This window comes from Archocentrus centrarchus, chromosome 13 (assembly GCF_007364275.1).
Source record: "Archocentrus centrarchus isolate MPI-CPG fArcCen1 chromosome 13, fArcCen1, whole genome shotgun sequence".
Classification (NCBI taxonomy): Eukaryota; Metazoa; Chordata; class Actinopteri; order Cichliformes; family Cichlidae; genus Archocentrus; species Archocentrus centrarchus.
In genome coordinates this window covers 29,301,683-29,312,560 of record NC_044358.1, presented here as the reverse complement: position 1 = coordinate 29,312,560, position 10,878 = coordinate 29,301,683, and the positions used below count along the sequence as shown (strand labels likewise).

At 39.2% G+C, this 10,878-nt stretch overlaps 2 protein-coding genes across 4 annotated transcripts; one reads left to right on the top strand and one right to left on the bottom strand.

Moving 5' to 3' along the window:
- Positions 1-1,513: 1,513 nt before the first annotated feature.
- Positions 1,514-4,387, bottom strand: bloc1s3 (biogenesis of lysosomal organelles complex-1, subunit 3). Its single transcript, XM_030744753.1, has 5 exons — positions 4,337-4,387; positions 4,071-4,186; positions 3,802-3,976; positions 3,449-3,549; positions 1,514-2,193 (listed from the first exon to the last, which is right to left on the bottom strand). The coding sequence occupies exons 2-5, from the start codon at positions 4,182-4,184 to the stop codon at positions 2,008-2,010; spliced, it is 576 nt and encodes a 191-aa protein (XP_030600613.1). The 5' UTR covers positions 4,185-4,186; positions 4,337-4,387; the 3' UTR covers positions 1,514-2,007.
- A 92-nt stretch (positions 4,388-4,479) lies between these two features.
- On the top strand, positions 4,480-10,089 carry trappc6bl (trafficking protein particle complex subunit 6B, like). Of its 3 annotated transcripts, XM_030744755.1 has the most exons (8): positions 4,480-4,505; positions 4,655-4,770; positions 5,020-5,117; positions 5,266-5,333; positions 5,479-5,596; positions 6,178-6,261; positions 6,360-6,453; positions 8,167-10,089. In XM_030744755.1, the coding sequence occupies exons 3-8, from the start codon at positions 5,022-5,024 to the stop codon at positions 8,196-8,198; spliced, it is 492 nt and encodes a 163-aa protein (XP_030600615.1). In that variant the 5' UTR covers positions 4,480-4,505; positions 4,655-4,770; positions 5,020-5,021; the 3' UTR covers positions 8,199-10,089. The 3 variants fall into 3 exon arrangements, with proteins under 3 accessions (XP_030600615.1, XP_030600614.1, XP_030600616.1); XM_030744754.1 differs by having other exon boundaries at positions 4,496-4,663; XM_030744756.1 differs by lacking the exon at positions 4,480-4,505 and having other exon boundaries at positions 4,643-4,770.
- Positions 10,090-10,878: the final 789 nt, after the last annotated feature.

Sequence of the window (10,878 nt, the reverse complement as noted above, 5' to 3'; positions counted from 1 at the left end):
ATTTTGCATTACTCATAAAAAATACCTTATATTTACTACAAGTGGGACATCAAATGTGTAGATACAAACCTGCATATATAAATAAATCATAAATACAGGATAGAATACTTCTTACCATCGTGTCTCAAAAAATGTAATATAACTTTTGAACAAAAAAGAAAGAAGTCACTGATTGCATGTGGACTTGTTTTTTATGTGTATTAACTTACATGTTCGAAATAAAAATTGATCGATTGACTTATTGAACTTTAGGAAATGTAACACATACTTTTGTGGTACATGAAGTATGTCCAGATGTAGACCTAATTGCAATGAAAAGAATAGAATCGCTTTATCTGAGCAGAGGTCTGGTTTGTGGGTTTTGCAATGCATAGATCAATGGCGACCTCAGGTGGCTGATACATGTCACAAAGCTTTAACCAATAGAAATCTTCCATTCATCCATTTTCTTCCATTTATCCTGTTCAGGGTCGTTGGGGGGGTGGTGGTGTAGAGCCCTTTACAGGTCGCCAGCCTGTTGCAGGACTAACACAGAGAGACAGACAACCATTCGCACCTATGGGCAATTTAGAATCACCAATTAACCTAACCCCAGTGACTGCATGTGTTTGAACCATGGGAGGAAACTGGAGTACCCGGAGAAAACCCACGCAGATACGGGGAGAACATGCAAACTCCACACAGAAAGACCCGGGCCAAGGTGGATTCAAACCCAGACCTTCTAGCTATGAAGCAGCAGTGCTAACCACTGTGCTGCCCAATAGGAAAAACATTTGTAATAATAACAGCTCAGGTCTATTAGCTGTCCCAGTAAGCCACATAAGGTGGAGCACCCTGTGTGGAATTCAACTCATCAGTGCACCTACCTGTGCTTTCCCTGCTCTCTGTATCCTTCTTACAGACAAGAAGGACACAGAGAGCAGGTTGAAAATCCACAGTGACCGCTCACTGTACTGTTCATCGCTGTCTTTCAGGTGGTGGATGATCCTATATATGCAAATCATCAGTCAGCAAGATGCAAGATAGACCCTGATCACCTGCTCGGCCTTGTGGGTATCGTGGCCACAGTTCTCAACCTGCTGGTAGTGGTGTTAGTGTACATCTACACCCCTGTCTGATGTGGCTACAAAAAGACTGTGTAGACAGATTTATGGTGTATTGCATGAGTCCTGTCTTTTGATAATTTTTGTGTTAAAATTCTGATATTTAGCTGAATAATTTACTGTTAATCATTTATATACAACCATCCAGAGTAGCTCTGTTTAAAGAAGTTCAGTTCCATGAAGAAGCAGATGTTTGACATTTGGCCTTTCTTTGCAAATTGTGTCTGCAATGTTACTGTTTTGTTTCCAGCTTCAATAAGCATTATAGAGAACTGCAAAATCATTATTGAATATTGGGGGAAAAGGAGCATTGCTTTTATACTGTATGGATGTTTCTTGCTTGTTGATGTGATTTTATAAATGGATTTTTGCAAATAAATTTATATTTACACACCAACAGAGCAAAATTCTGGTGTAAATTTGCAACCTTTAATGTAAATACTTCTTTATTTTCTAATACACTGAAAAATAAAAAGAATCCACATTTTTATTTATAGCTTAAAAAGAAACCCACAACAAACCTACTTTTTTACCCACCACAGAGGACGAGCAAACGGCAGAGGAAAAACAGGACGTGCCTCATGAAAATCTAACAGTGACATAAAAACAGTGGTGCAGGGAACAAAAGGATCATGGTTCTATGTAAAATGTACATCCAAACGTGACTCTGCAATACAAGAAATCAATGAAATTTCAAAACCCCAGAAACAAGGATGGGCAGCCTCTGAATGGATGTGTAGTGTGTGACTGTTAAAAGTATTAATGTATATGCTCAGCGTTTTTAAAGAAAGTAGGCAACACATAATTTTGTCCAGCTTGAGGCCTCTGCTCTGTTACCCAGAGAAAATATACCCATAATGATGATAAAACATCACAATACGTTTGTTTTGAAAAAAAAAAAATTCTAAGGGGCAGGAGCAGTATAATTATTTAGATTATTAATGTTTATATCAGGCAATATTTGACAGCTGGTGATGATGTCAATCTTTTCAGAAACAGCCTTCAGGTCATCCAGGATTAATCTGATGCTGTGGGATGCGTTGATGATGGCGCTCTGCGATGCATTCAGCTGTGATGTTGTACTGCGCACCTTTCACAAAAACCAAGCCAGAAAAATGACTTAATTTTCTGAACTTACAGCAAATAGTTAGTCAGACAATTAGCATCTAGACAGAAATTTTTTTTCTATATTTTAAGAATTACTTTAAGAAAGTCATTTCTATCTATTCTAACATCCTGCTTGCTTATTTCATTGCATGATCATCTGGTAGCCATCCTAGATGCTCAACTTAAATCAGTTTGACATTGTGTAAATCTATATATACAAAACTTTCTGATTGTTTTTTCTATACAGAGCAATATGTTTGTGCTTTATTTAATCTCACAAATCTGGAATCATGGAGTGTTCCATCACATCTTCACGATGAGCCTGAATCTACAAAGACTCCCCTTGCTGTGGAAGAGATCATCCCTTGTGCCTATGCCAAAGATGTCATGTTCCAGTAGCCCTAAGGACTGCAGACCCTGACATATCATAAAGACCCTGGTGAGACTCGCCCTGGACTAGCTCCAGCCCATGGTCAGCCCACTGATAGACCCCCCCTCCAGTTCACCTATAAGCCCAGACTTTGAATTGAAGGCATCATTCTCTACCTGCGATGCAGGTGGATGCCTCCCTAGTGAGCTGGATAGTTGACTGCCTGACTGGCAGACCACAGTATGTGCACCTGCAGCACTGTGTGTCGGACAGTGTGGTCAGCAACACAGGAGCCCTGCAGGAGACCGCCCTATCTCCCTTTCTCCTCTTCTCAATAAACTGATCCACAAGTCCAGAAACATTCTGAGTGTGGAGCTTGACTCTCTGATAGAGGTTTCAGAAAGGAGGATGTCCAAGTTATTGTCAATATTGAACAATCCTTCACAGCCACAGGAGCATGATCAGCAAAAGACTCATTCACACACGATGCACCACAAAACACCACAGGAAATCATTCCGACCTGTGGCCATCAAACTTTATAACTCACCTGGACCAGTTTCACTTGTAATATCTTATCTACACTGTCTATAGCATTGTTTTAATTTAGGATTATTTAACTTTAATTTAACACGGCACTTTAGGTGCCTTATTTTTACTCATTTTTTATTTAGTTTTTCCATTTTCCATTGTCCATCTTTCATATTCATATTTAAAGTAAGCATCAGTAACAAAACAATTTCCCCCTGGGATTTATAAAGTATTCCGATTCTGGTTACATCACTGTAGCTACATTGTAATATAGACTGCATGCCGTATATCTATGCGATTTGCACATTTGAGCATCCTAAGTTTAACACATCAACGTACCTCCCTGCTGGCATTGCCATAAACTTGCCGTAGTGTCTGTCCCACATCAGAATACAGCCGGCTGTTGGACTCCTGCAGCTTTTGTTGTAAAAGGGTGTCACCTGCAAACAGAATTTCATAATGAAGTTAGAAGAACACTATATTGTCCTTGAGCTCTTTAAGTTACTCACTGGTTTACCTTAAAAAATGTTTTTTGACAAGATACTCTAAAGATTCACTCCCAAATGTTCTCAAAATTGTCAAACATCAGCTCTTGCTGATGAAGACTGTGAACTAGTGAGAAAAGGCTGGTATGTGGACGTTTTGGTTAACAGTGCTTTCACACAATAAACACTGGAGTTATTATTCTTTACCATGTGGTCTATGTGAGGGGCTCGGTCTGTCTTCCAATATGGACTGCATGTCAGGGTGGTCTCTGACTACAATAAGAGGAGGGAGGTCTCTCTTTAATATCTGAGCGCTATCGTGGCTCCCTGCAGCCTGCTCGGGTTCGTCCTCACTGTCCGTTTCAGACGCCTCCCCTGGAACCTGGAAGCATCCATAAAAAAATTAAATAAAGTAACTGTTCACCTTGTATTTCACTCTCAAATACACGCACAGAGGATCATGCATGCAAGACAACCTTGGCTCCGATCGAGGCAGTCTGTGGAGCAGACAGTGAGGTTATGTAGACTTCATCATCGGAGTCTGTTTCAGATGCTTCGCCCTGCACCACTATCGGGTACCTCCCGGCCATGACTGAGAAAACACAAACACCACAGCCAATCAAAACTTTAGCAGTCACGTTAATGCTAACCTTTATTCCGCTAGAAACTCGAATGCCAATAAATGTGTATTATAAAATATGGACTTCATTTATGTCTTGGAATAAACACAAAAGTTACAAACCTTCTCTGTAAGGTCAAAACACAAATCACATGAGCAACAAGGAAGTAGCGCCAGACTTTTCGTGCCCATTGGACCTTCAAGACATGACGTCTCGTGCTGCAATAGGAAGATAGCTCACTCACGAGTTTGTTTGTACGTTCACACCGGCGTACGCCGAAATTTAGTGCAGGTTTGTAATGGCTTTCGGAGAGGCTGTTGGCCACGACACTTGTTGTTACATATTGCAAGAAAACAGTTGTTTCATTATTGTATCAGCAATTTGTTCATATGATTTTGGTCGTTGTGGAGGATGAAATTCATGTGTTTCCCCCATGTTAGCTGTTCTAGGTAAGTATCTCCTTCTAACGCCGCCTGTGTACAGTTTAAAGAATGCGCTGGCAGAAATATAAACGCCACCCAGGAAGCAGACTTCGTGTACTGCAGTCACTTTACAGGTACTGTAAATTGAAAATTTCAGTTGGTTTGATTTAAATTAAAGAAACATTTGTCATACACTAATACGATAATCTACCCCCAGACTTTTCTTATACCGGGGTAATAGCCTGGACATTGTTGTTAGCGAACGGTGCTAGCTGTTTGGCGCTAACCATCTTAGCTTCGTTAAGCTACTGCTTTTCATATTTATTACTACCACTGCTAAGCTAGTGTCTACCACTGAACCGACACTGTTGTGTGTTTACCAGGAATGGCAGACGAGACTTTGTTTGAATTTCTCCATATGGAGATTGTGTCACATGTTTACAAGGAGCAGCAATCCAGCAGGGGAACCATGGACAACAAGGTGTGCTCAGTAGTTAACCAGTAAAGTCATGTAGTAAAGCCATGTGTACCCCCTTTCCAGGTGCTAAAATACAGCTCCCCATTATATCATAAAATTGTAGCACCATGTCCACAGTTTTACATGATACACTTGCATTTCTTCTTTGCAGGATAGAGCCGTCTGTGTTTCTGTACTGGAAGGTATGGGCTTCAGGGTGGGACAAGGACTTATTGAGAGGTAAAACACACACAGAGCAATTTAGCTACACCTAAGTGCCTTCTAACAGTCACACTCTCACATTCTGATGCACACAGGCTGTACAGTAAATGTTCTGTTATGTGCAGTCTTATTTTACAATAAGTGACTCATTTTATATTTTTAGGTTGACCAGGGACTCTCCCAGCTTTAAGGATGAGTTGGATATAATGAAGTTTATCTGTAAAGACTTCTGGACTAAGGTGTTTAGAAGGCAGGTGGACAACCTCAGAACAAACCATCAGGTAAAACATTACAATGTGTCTGAAAAGTCGTGACTTCTGAAAACACACCATTCATTTGGTTATGTGTGCAGCTGAGTACTGAGATGGTTTTGTGTGGTGTTTGTTCAACTTCAGTTATTTATCCTGTAATAGAACTCTCTGAGCTTTCTAAAAAATTGATGTATTGTGAAACCAAGACTTTAGATCATTATTTATGGTGGAATATTATGATGATGAAGAACTTGGAGTATCTTAAACTTTACTAAAAGCCAGTTAAGTGTCATACGTGAATTAAGTGGAATTTTCTTGTAAACAAACAGTTACGTGTGCTTGAGAGCTAACAACTGTATTTACTTCTGTAAAATTTACTTATATGCTTATATAGTAATGCTGCAATTTTTAAAACCACTGACATGTTATAACATTGAACCTTTTGTTACAGTGCAGTATTCAGCAAGGTCCTTGTATTCATATGGATGTTACAGGGAACCTTTAAATTTTAGGAACTTTTTCTAGTAAATTAAGACATAACAAAAATAAACCACATTTACTGATGGTTAGAATTTATTTGTTACTATACGCATGTTTATTTTCCACCACAGGGGACCTATGTTCTACAGGATAACAAGTTTGCTTTGCTGACCCAGCTGTCCAGTGGAAAGCAGTACCTAGATCAGGCTCCTAAGGTTAGAATGCAATCACAGACGCACTCAGATTCCCACATTCCTACAGCTGTGCATAAACCAAGTATAACTAATAAGTATTTTGTCTGTGTGTCTCTCAGTACCTTGCTTTTTCATGTGGTGTGGTGAGAGGAGCCTTATCTAACCTTGGTCTGGAAAGTGTAGTAACAGCTGAAGTCTCCGTCATGCCATCCTGTAAGTGCTCGGCAAAAACCAATCCATGATTAATTTTATTGTAGGAAAGAGTGAGTCAGACTGCCATGCTCATTGCATATCAGTCAAACAATTGTGACTGTACTTATGAGGTTCTGTTAAGTCTGGTCATTCATAATGTATATATGAGTAATGGTCCTAGTCTTGAGCCACCCCTCAATTCTTTATATTTTGCTTGGGAAATGGGGAAACAAATGAATATCTGGTCTGATCGTCTTCATTCTTCAACACAGTCTGAACTCTCAGGCAGCTTTCTTGTAATTTCATTAAGGAGTCTTCAGGAATAGTTTTCCAGGCTTCCTGAAGGACATTCAAAGCTCTCCTTTGGATGTTGGCTGGATTTGTATTCAGTTGTCTGTCAAGATGATCTCACACTGCTTCAATAATGTTTGAGGTCCGGGCTCTGGGGAGGCCGATCCATGACTGATAGAGTTCCACTGTGTGTGTTTTTTCTATCCAGGTATGTTTTTACTGCATTGGTAGTGTGTTTTGGGTCATTCTCATGCTGAAAAATGAAGTTGTTACCATTGAGAAGAAGTGTTGCCACCGATATTCAGTCCAGTTCTTGTGTGTTTAGGCACCTCAGCCTTTCCCCCCCATTTTCCTTCCTTACGAATGGCTTCTTGGCAATAGGACTGTCACCCAATAATACAAACATAAAATTTTACATGATATAAAAATGGCATATAGAGGTATCATTGCTACAGCAATACCATGCATTTATATTCCCTAATGTGTGCAATGAGACATGCCTGGGCATGTCTGAGAGTCAGAGCATGTGTCAGCCTGCTTTAATACCCTCAAAAAAGGGACCTACTTCAACAACCTCAAACAAAGCACAGTACTTTGCAAAGTATTCAAGAAAACTGTTTCCACTAAAGGTGGAAATAATAAACTTGTTTCACTACTCGAGGCCAAAACACACTGTCCACGACAACCAGGCTACAAAGGAGGAGATACTCGCAGCCGGTAATGTACGAACCAGAGGTAAACAAATGACTTCACAGGAGCACTTGCTAGCTGTACCCCATATGACAGGAAGAGCAAATGTTAGATGGAAATTACTGATGCAGGTAGAAGAACAGGGCTATAAGCTGCTGGATATAAAGCTCAACCCAAGATGCAGCATCCAGGTAGAAAATATTTTTCAGTTTTATTATGTGACAAATGCGCAGCTCCTGAAGAGTCACAAGGTTAAATTAGTTATTGTTAGGACATACTGCACACCTTACAGAGAGATGCTTTTGGCTTATCATTCTAGAAATCACTTTGTTGGTGCAAAAATATTATTTTATGAATGTCAAACTGTGTTATCTTGGGCATTTTTCATAGATTGGAATAAATTGAATTTTTGCAACAGGCTGCTAGTAACAAAGTGCCTAAAGATACAATTTAAAATTGGTTCTTTAAGTTGACTGTTACGTGTAGACACAATGTTGGTTCATCTGTTGCGTTAGGGGCCTTTTTATGCTTCAGTGATCAGTTTTAAGTGGAGTAACAAACAAAATAAACTTTATCTGAAAGACCTTCAGAAAGCCTGAGAACTGCTGCTCAATACCACTTAAAATTACAAGAAATTCCGGCTGTCTTGTAAGCAAAATACAAAGAAATAAGAGGTGGCTCGAGACTTTTGCACAGTGCTGTACCTTAAGGGCACTACAGATGCTTCACATCTCCTACATTTTGTCTTGTCAGGTAAGTTTCAGGTGGTCATCCAGAAGTTGTGACCTAATCCTCTGCTCACACGGTGCTGATGAAAAGTGCCAAAAGAGAGGCGAGTGGTTCCTGTTTTCCCACCGAGGAGCGCAGCCATGAAGCAAGTCAAACATCCACAACAAGGTCCAAGCAGCACTACCAACAGTCTGCTGACCACCAGGTACAACAGACAAGTCGAAAAGGGATAGCCAGGGCTTAACTTTTTACTTTTCATATTCTCATACAAAAAAAAAAAAAAATCCTTTTGGATCTGGATTTTGTTTTTGGAGGTTATTGCATATTTTATGTTCTCAGTCTGGCTCTAATTGACCTCTTTCAGGCTAGTTTTAGTACTGACTGTCAGTGAATACAATAAAATGAACATGAATGTGTAGTTATGAACAGGATATGTATTCTTTGTAATGTGTTACAATGTTTATTCTGAAAATTGATTGGCCTCAGTGGAAAAAGTAAAAAAAAAAATTACAGCAGAACAATCAGCAAACATGAGGATGAGAAGTATTTGTGGACAGTATTTAATGCAATCTCTTTCAGCGTCCATTCTTGTGATGGCTAATGAGCCTTTGAAATTATTACACCTGGCTCATTCATTATTCAGCACTTATTGTTTGTCACAGAAAAGCTGTATCTAGTTCCTCATGCTTTGCTCTGCTTTTCTGCATATTTTTAGCCTTCAGGAGGTGAAGATTTCATGTATGCTGGTGGTCATTTAGACTTTTTCTGAGGCAAAATGCAAATGTAGAATTCACTGGTAGAAATATTTGAGTTTCTTTACGTTATGTGTATCTAATGCGTTTCTAGTTTTTGAAATGGCATCTGCTTATTGAGCATCACTCTGCTCTGTGTAGTGGTGTCACATTTAAGAGTTGACTGCTCAGAATGTATTTCTGGCTCATTATTTTTCCACCATGATGCGTGTGTTTTCTTTTGTAGAGCACTGATATTTCAATGTGACATTTTCATGACATTTAGTAAGTAAGCTGTAAAACATGTTGTTAGGGTTTACAATGAAAATGAATCTTAGTGTTGTCAGGCTGTAAATGGATGTTATTTTGTGTTATTTATTCTATTTTCTCAGCTAAACATTTTTCTGAGCAGATTAATAATGCTGTGACAAGAAAACCACAGAACAAGGTGTGTTAAACAAGAAATTTAAGACTGCAAACTTCTCACAAGGATAGAGATTCACTTTCCTGGGAATGGCTGTTACTGATAGTGCCACTAGGGGGCCACATACAGCTGTTATTACTTCTCATGTCTGACTCTTTACCAGTTTAGATTTACCACGCTGCCAAGTTACGTCCAGAGTGTCGTTGTCTGTTCTGTGTCAGATCACTTCTTCAGATCCAGCTGTGCAGTGCCAAAAAATTAAAAACACCTCTTGTGTGTTTCCTTTATTAGGAAACACAGTTTCAGTTGAAACCTAATAAAAACTCGAAACAAAATCACTATATATTTTGTCAGGGTCATCAAAGTTGCTTCAGATATTAATTGGTGCAATTAATCTGTGATATAAGATCTGCAGACAAATGGATGGAATTTTTGTTTTATTTTTAAAAGATTAAGATTCTACCATTACAGGTTATATCAAGGCTTATTTTTTTAATGGCACAGGTCAGAACAGAAGATCCTAAGAGATTTTACTCTACTTCTCAAAGATTATTCTTGGCAAGCTAAACTATAACTTTAACAAAAACATCAACCTTGAATTAAAGTCTTGTTTGTGTGTACTCGCCCACAGTCAGAACAGAATTTGGTACAGTTTTTGATTATGACACAATGGCGACATTATTGTGGTTTTCACTCTGGTTTTGTTTCTGTCTCTAATCTTGAAAAAATACCTCTGGTTATGTTCCAGTACTTCACTGCCATCAGTGTGAAGGTTTTACCCAATAAAGGTCTTTACGTACAACTTTGTTTCCCTTCAGTGTGTCTGGCTCAGGCCTGGGCCTTCAAAAAAATGTAGTGTTGATTCTAATTTCCACAATTGTTCTTACTGCTGTGACAGCAGTCGTTATGCTCATACAACATGGTAGTTTTTTTTTTTTTTAGTACTTTAACTGTAGGTTCAGTATTTCACTGAATGTTTAACATAATAGCTCATGCTGTGAAGCAGATAGGACACGGCAGCATCGTGTGCCACTCTTGTCAAATCAGAAGAAGAATGGAAAAATATTGCCTGGTCTGATGAATCTCAATTTCTGCTGCAGCCTCCAAACTCACCAGATCTCAGTAATCCCGTTCCACCACATCCCAAAGGTGAGTCATATCAGCCAACAAATCTGCAGCAACTGTGACACTATCATGTCCATATGGACCAAAATCTCCAAAGAATGTTTCCAGCACCTTCTTGAATCTGTGACACAAAGAATTAAGGCAGTTCTTAAGGCAACCGGGGGTCCGACCTAGTACAAGTAAGATGTAACTAATGAAGTAGCTGATAAGTGTGTATTCTTGACTGTTGTAACTGGGTTATCCTTTTACTTCAGAAGTCTAAGGGTGCTTGAATGAGCTTAAGATTCCAAGAAAAGTAAAATAAGATTCCTAATTATAAGTACTGTGCTTTTCAACCCCGGCTGATCATCACAGGCAGCAGCAACTTCTGTGATGGGATGCATGTGAAAATAGCCAAGGATATTGAGTTAGATGTCTGCATAAATGTGTAGCGCCTGACTATTGCCCACTCTTTTG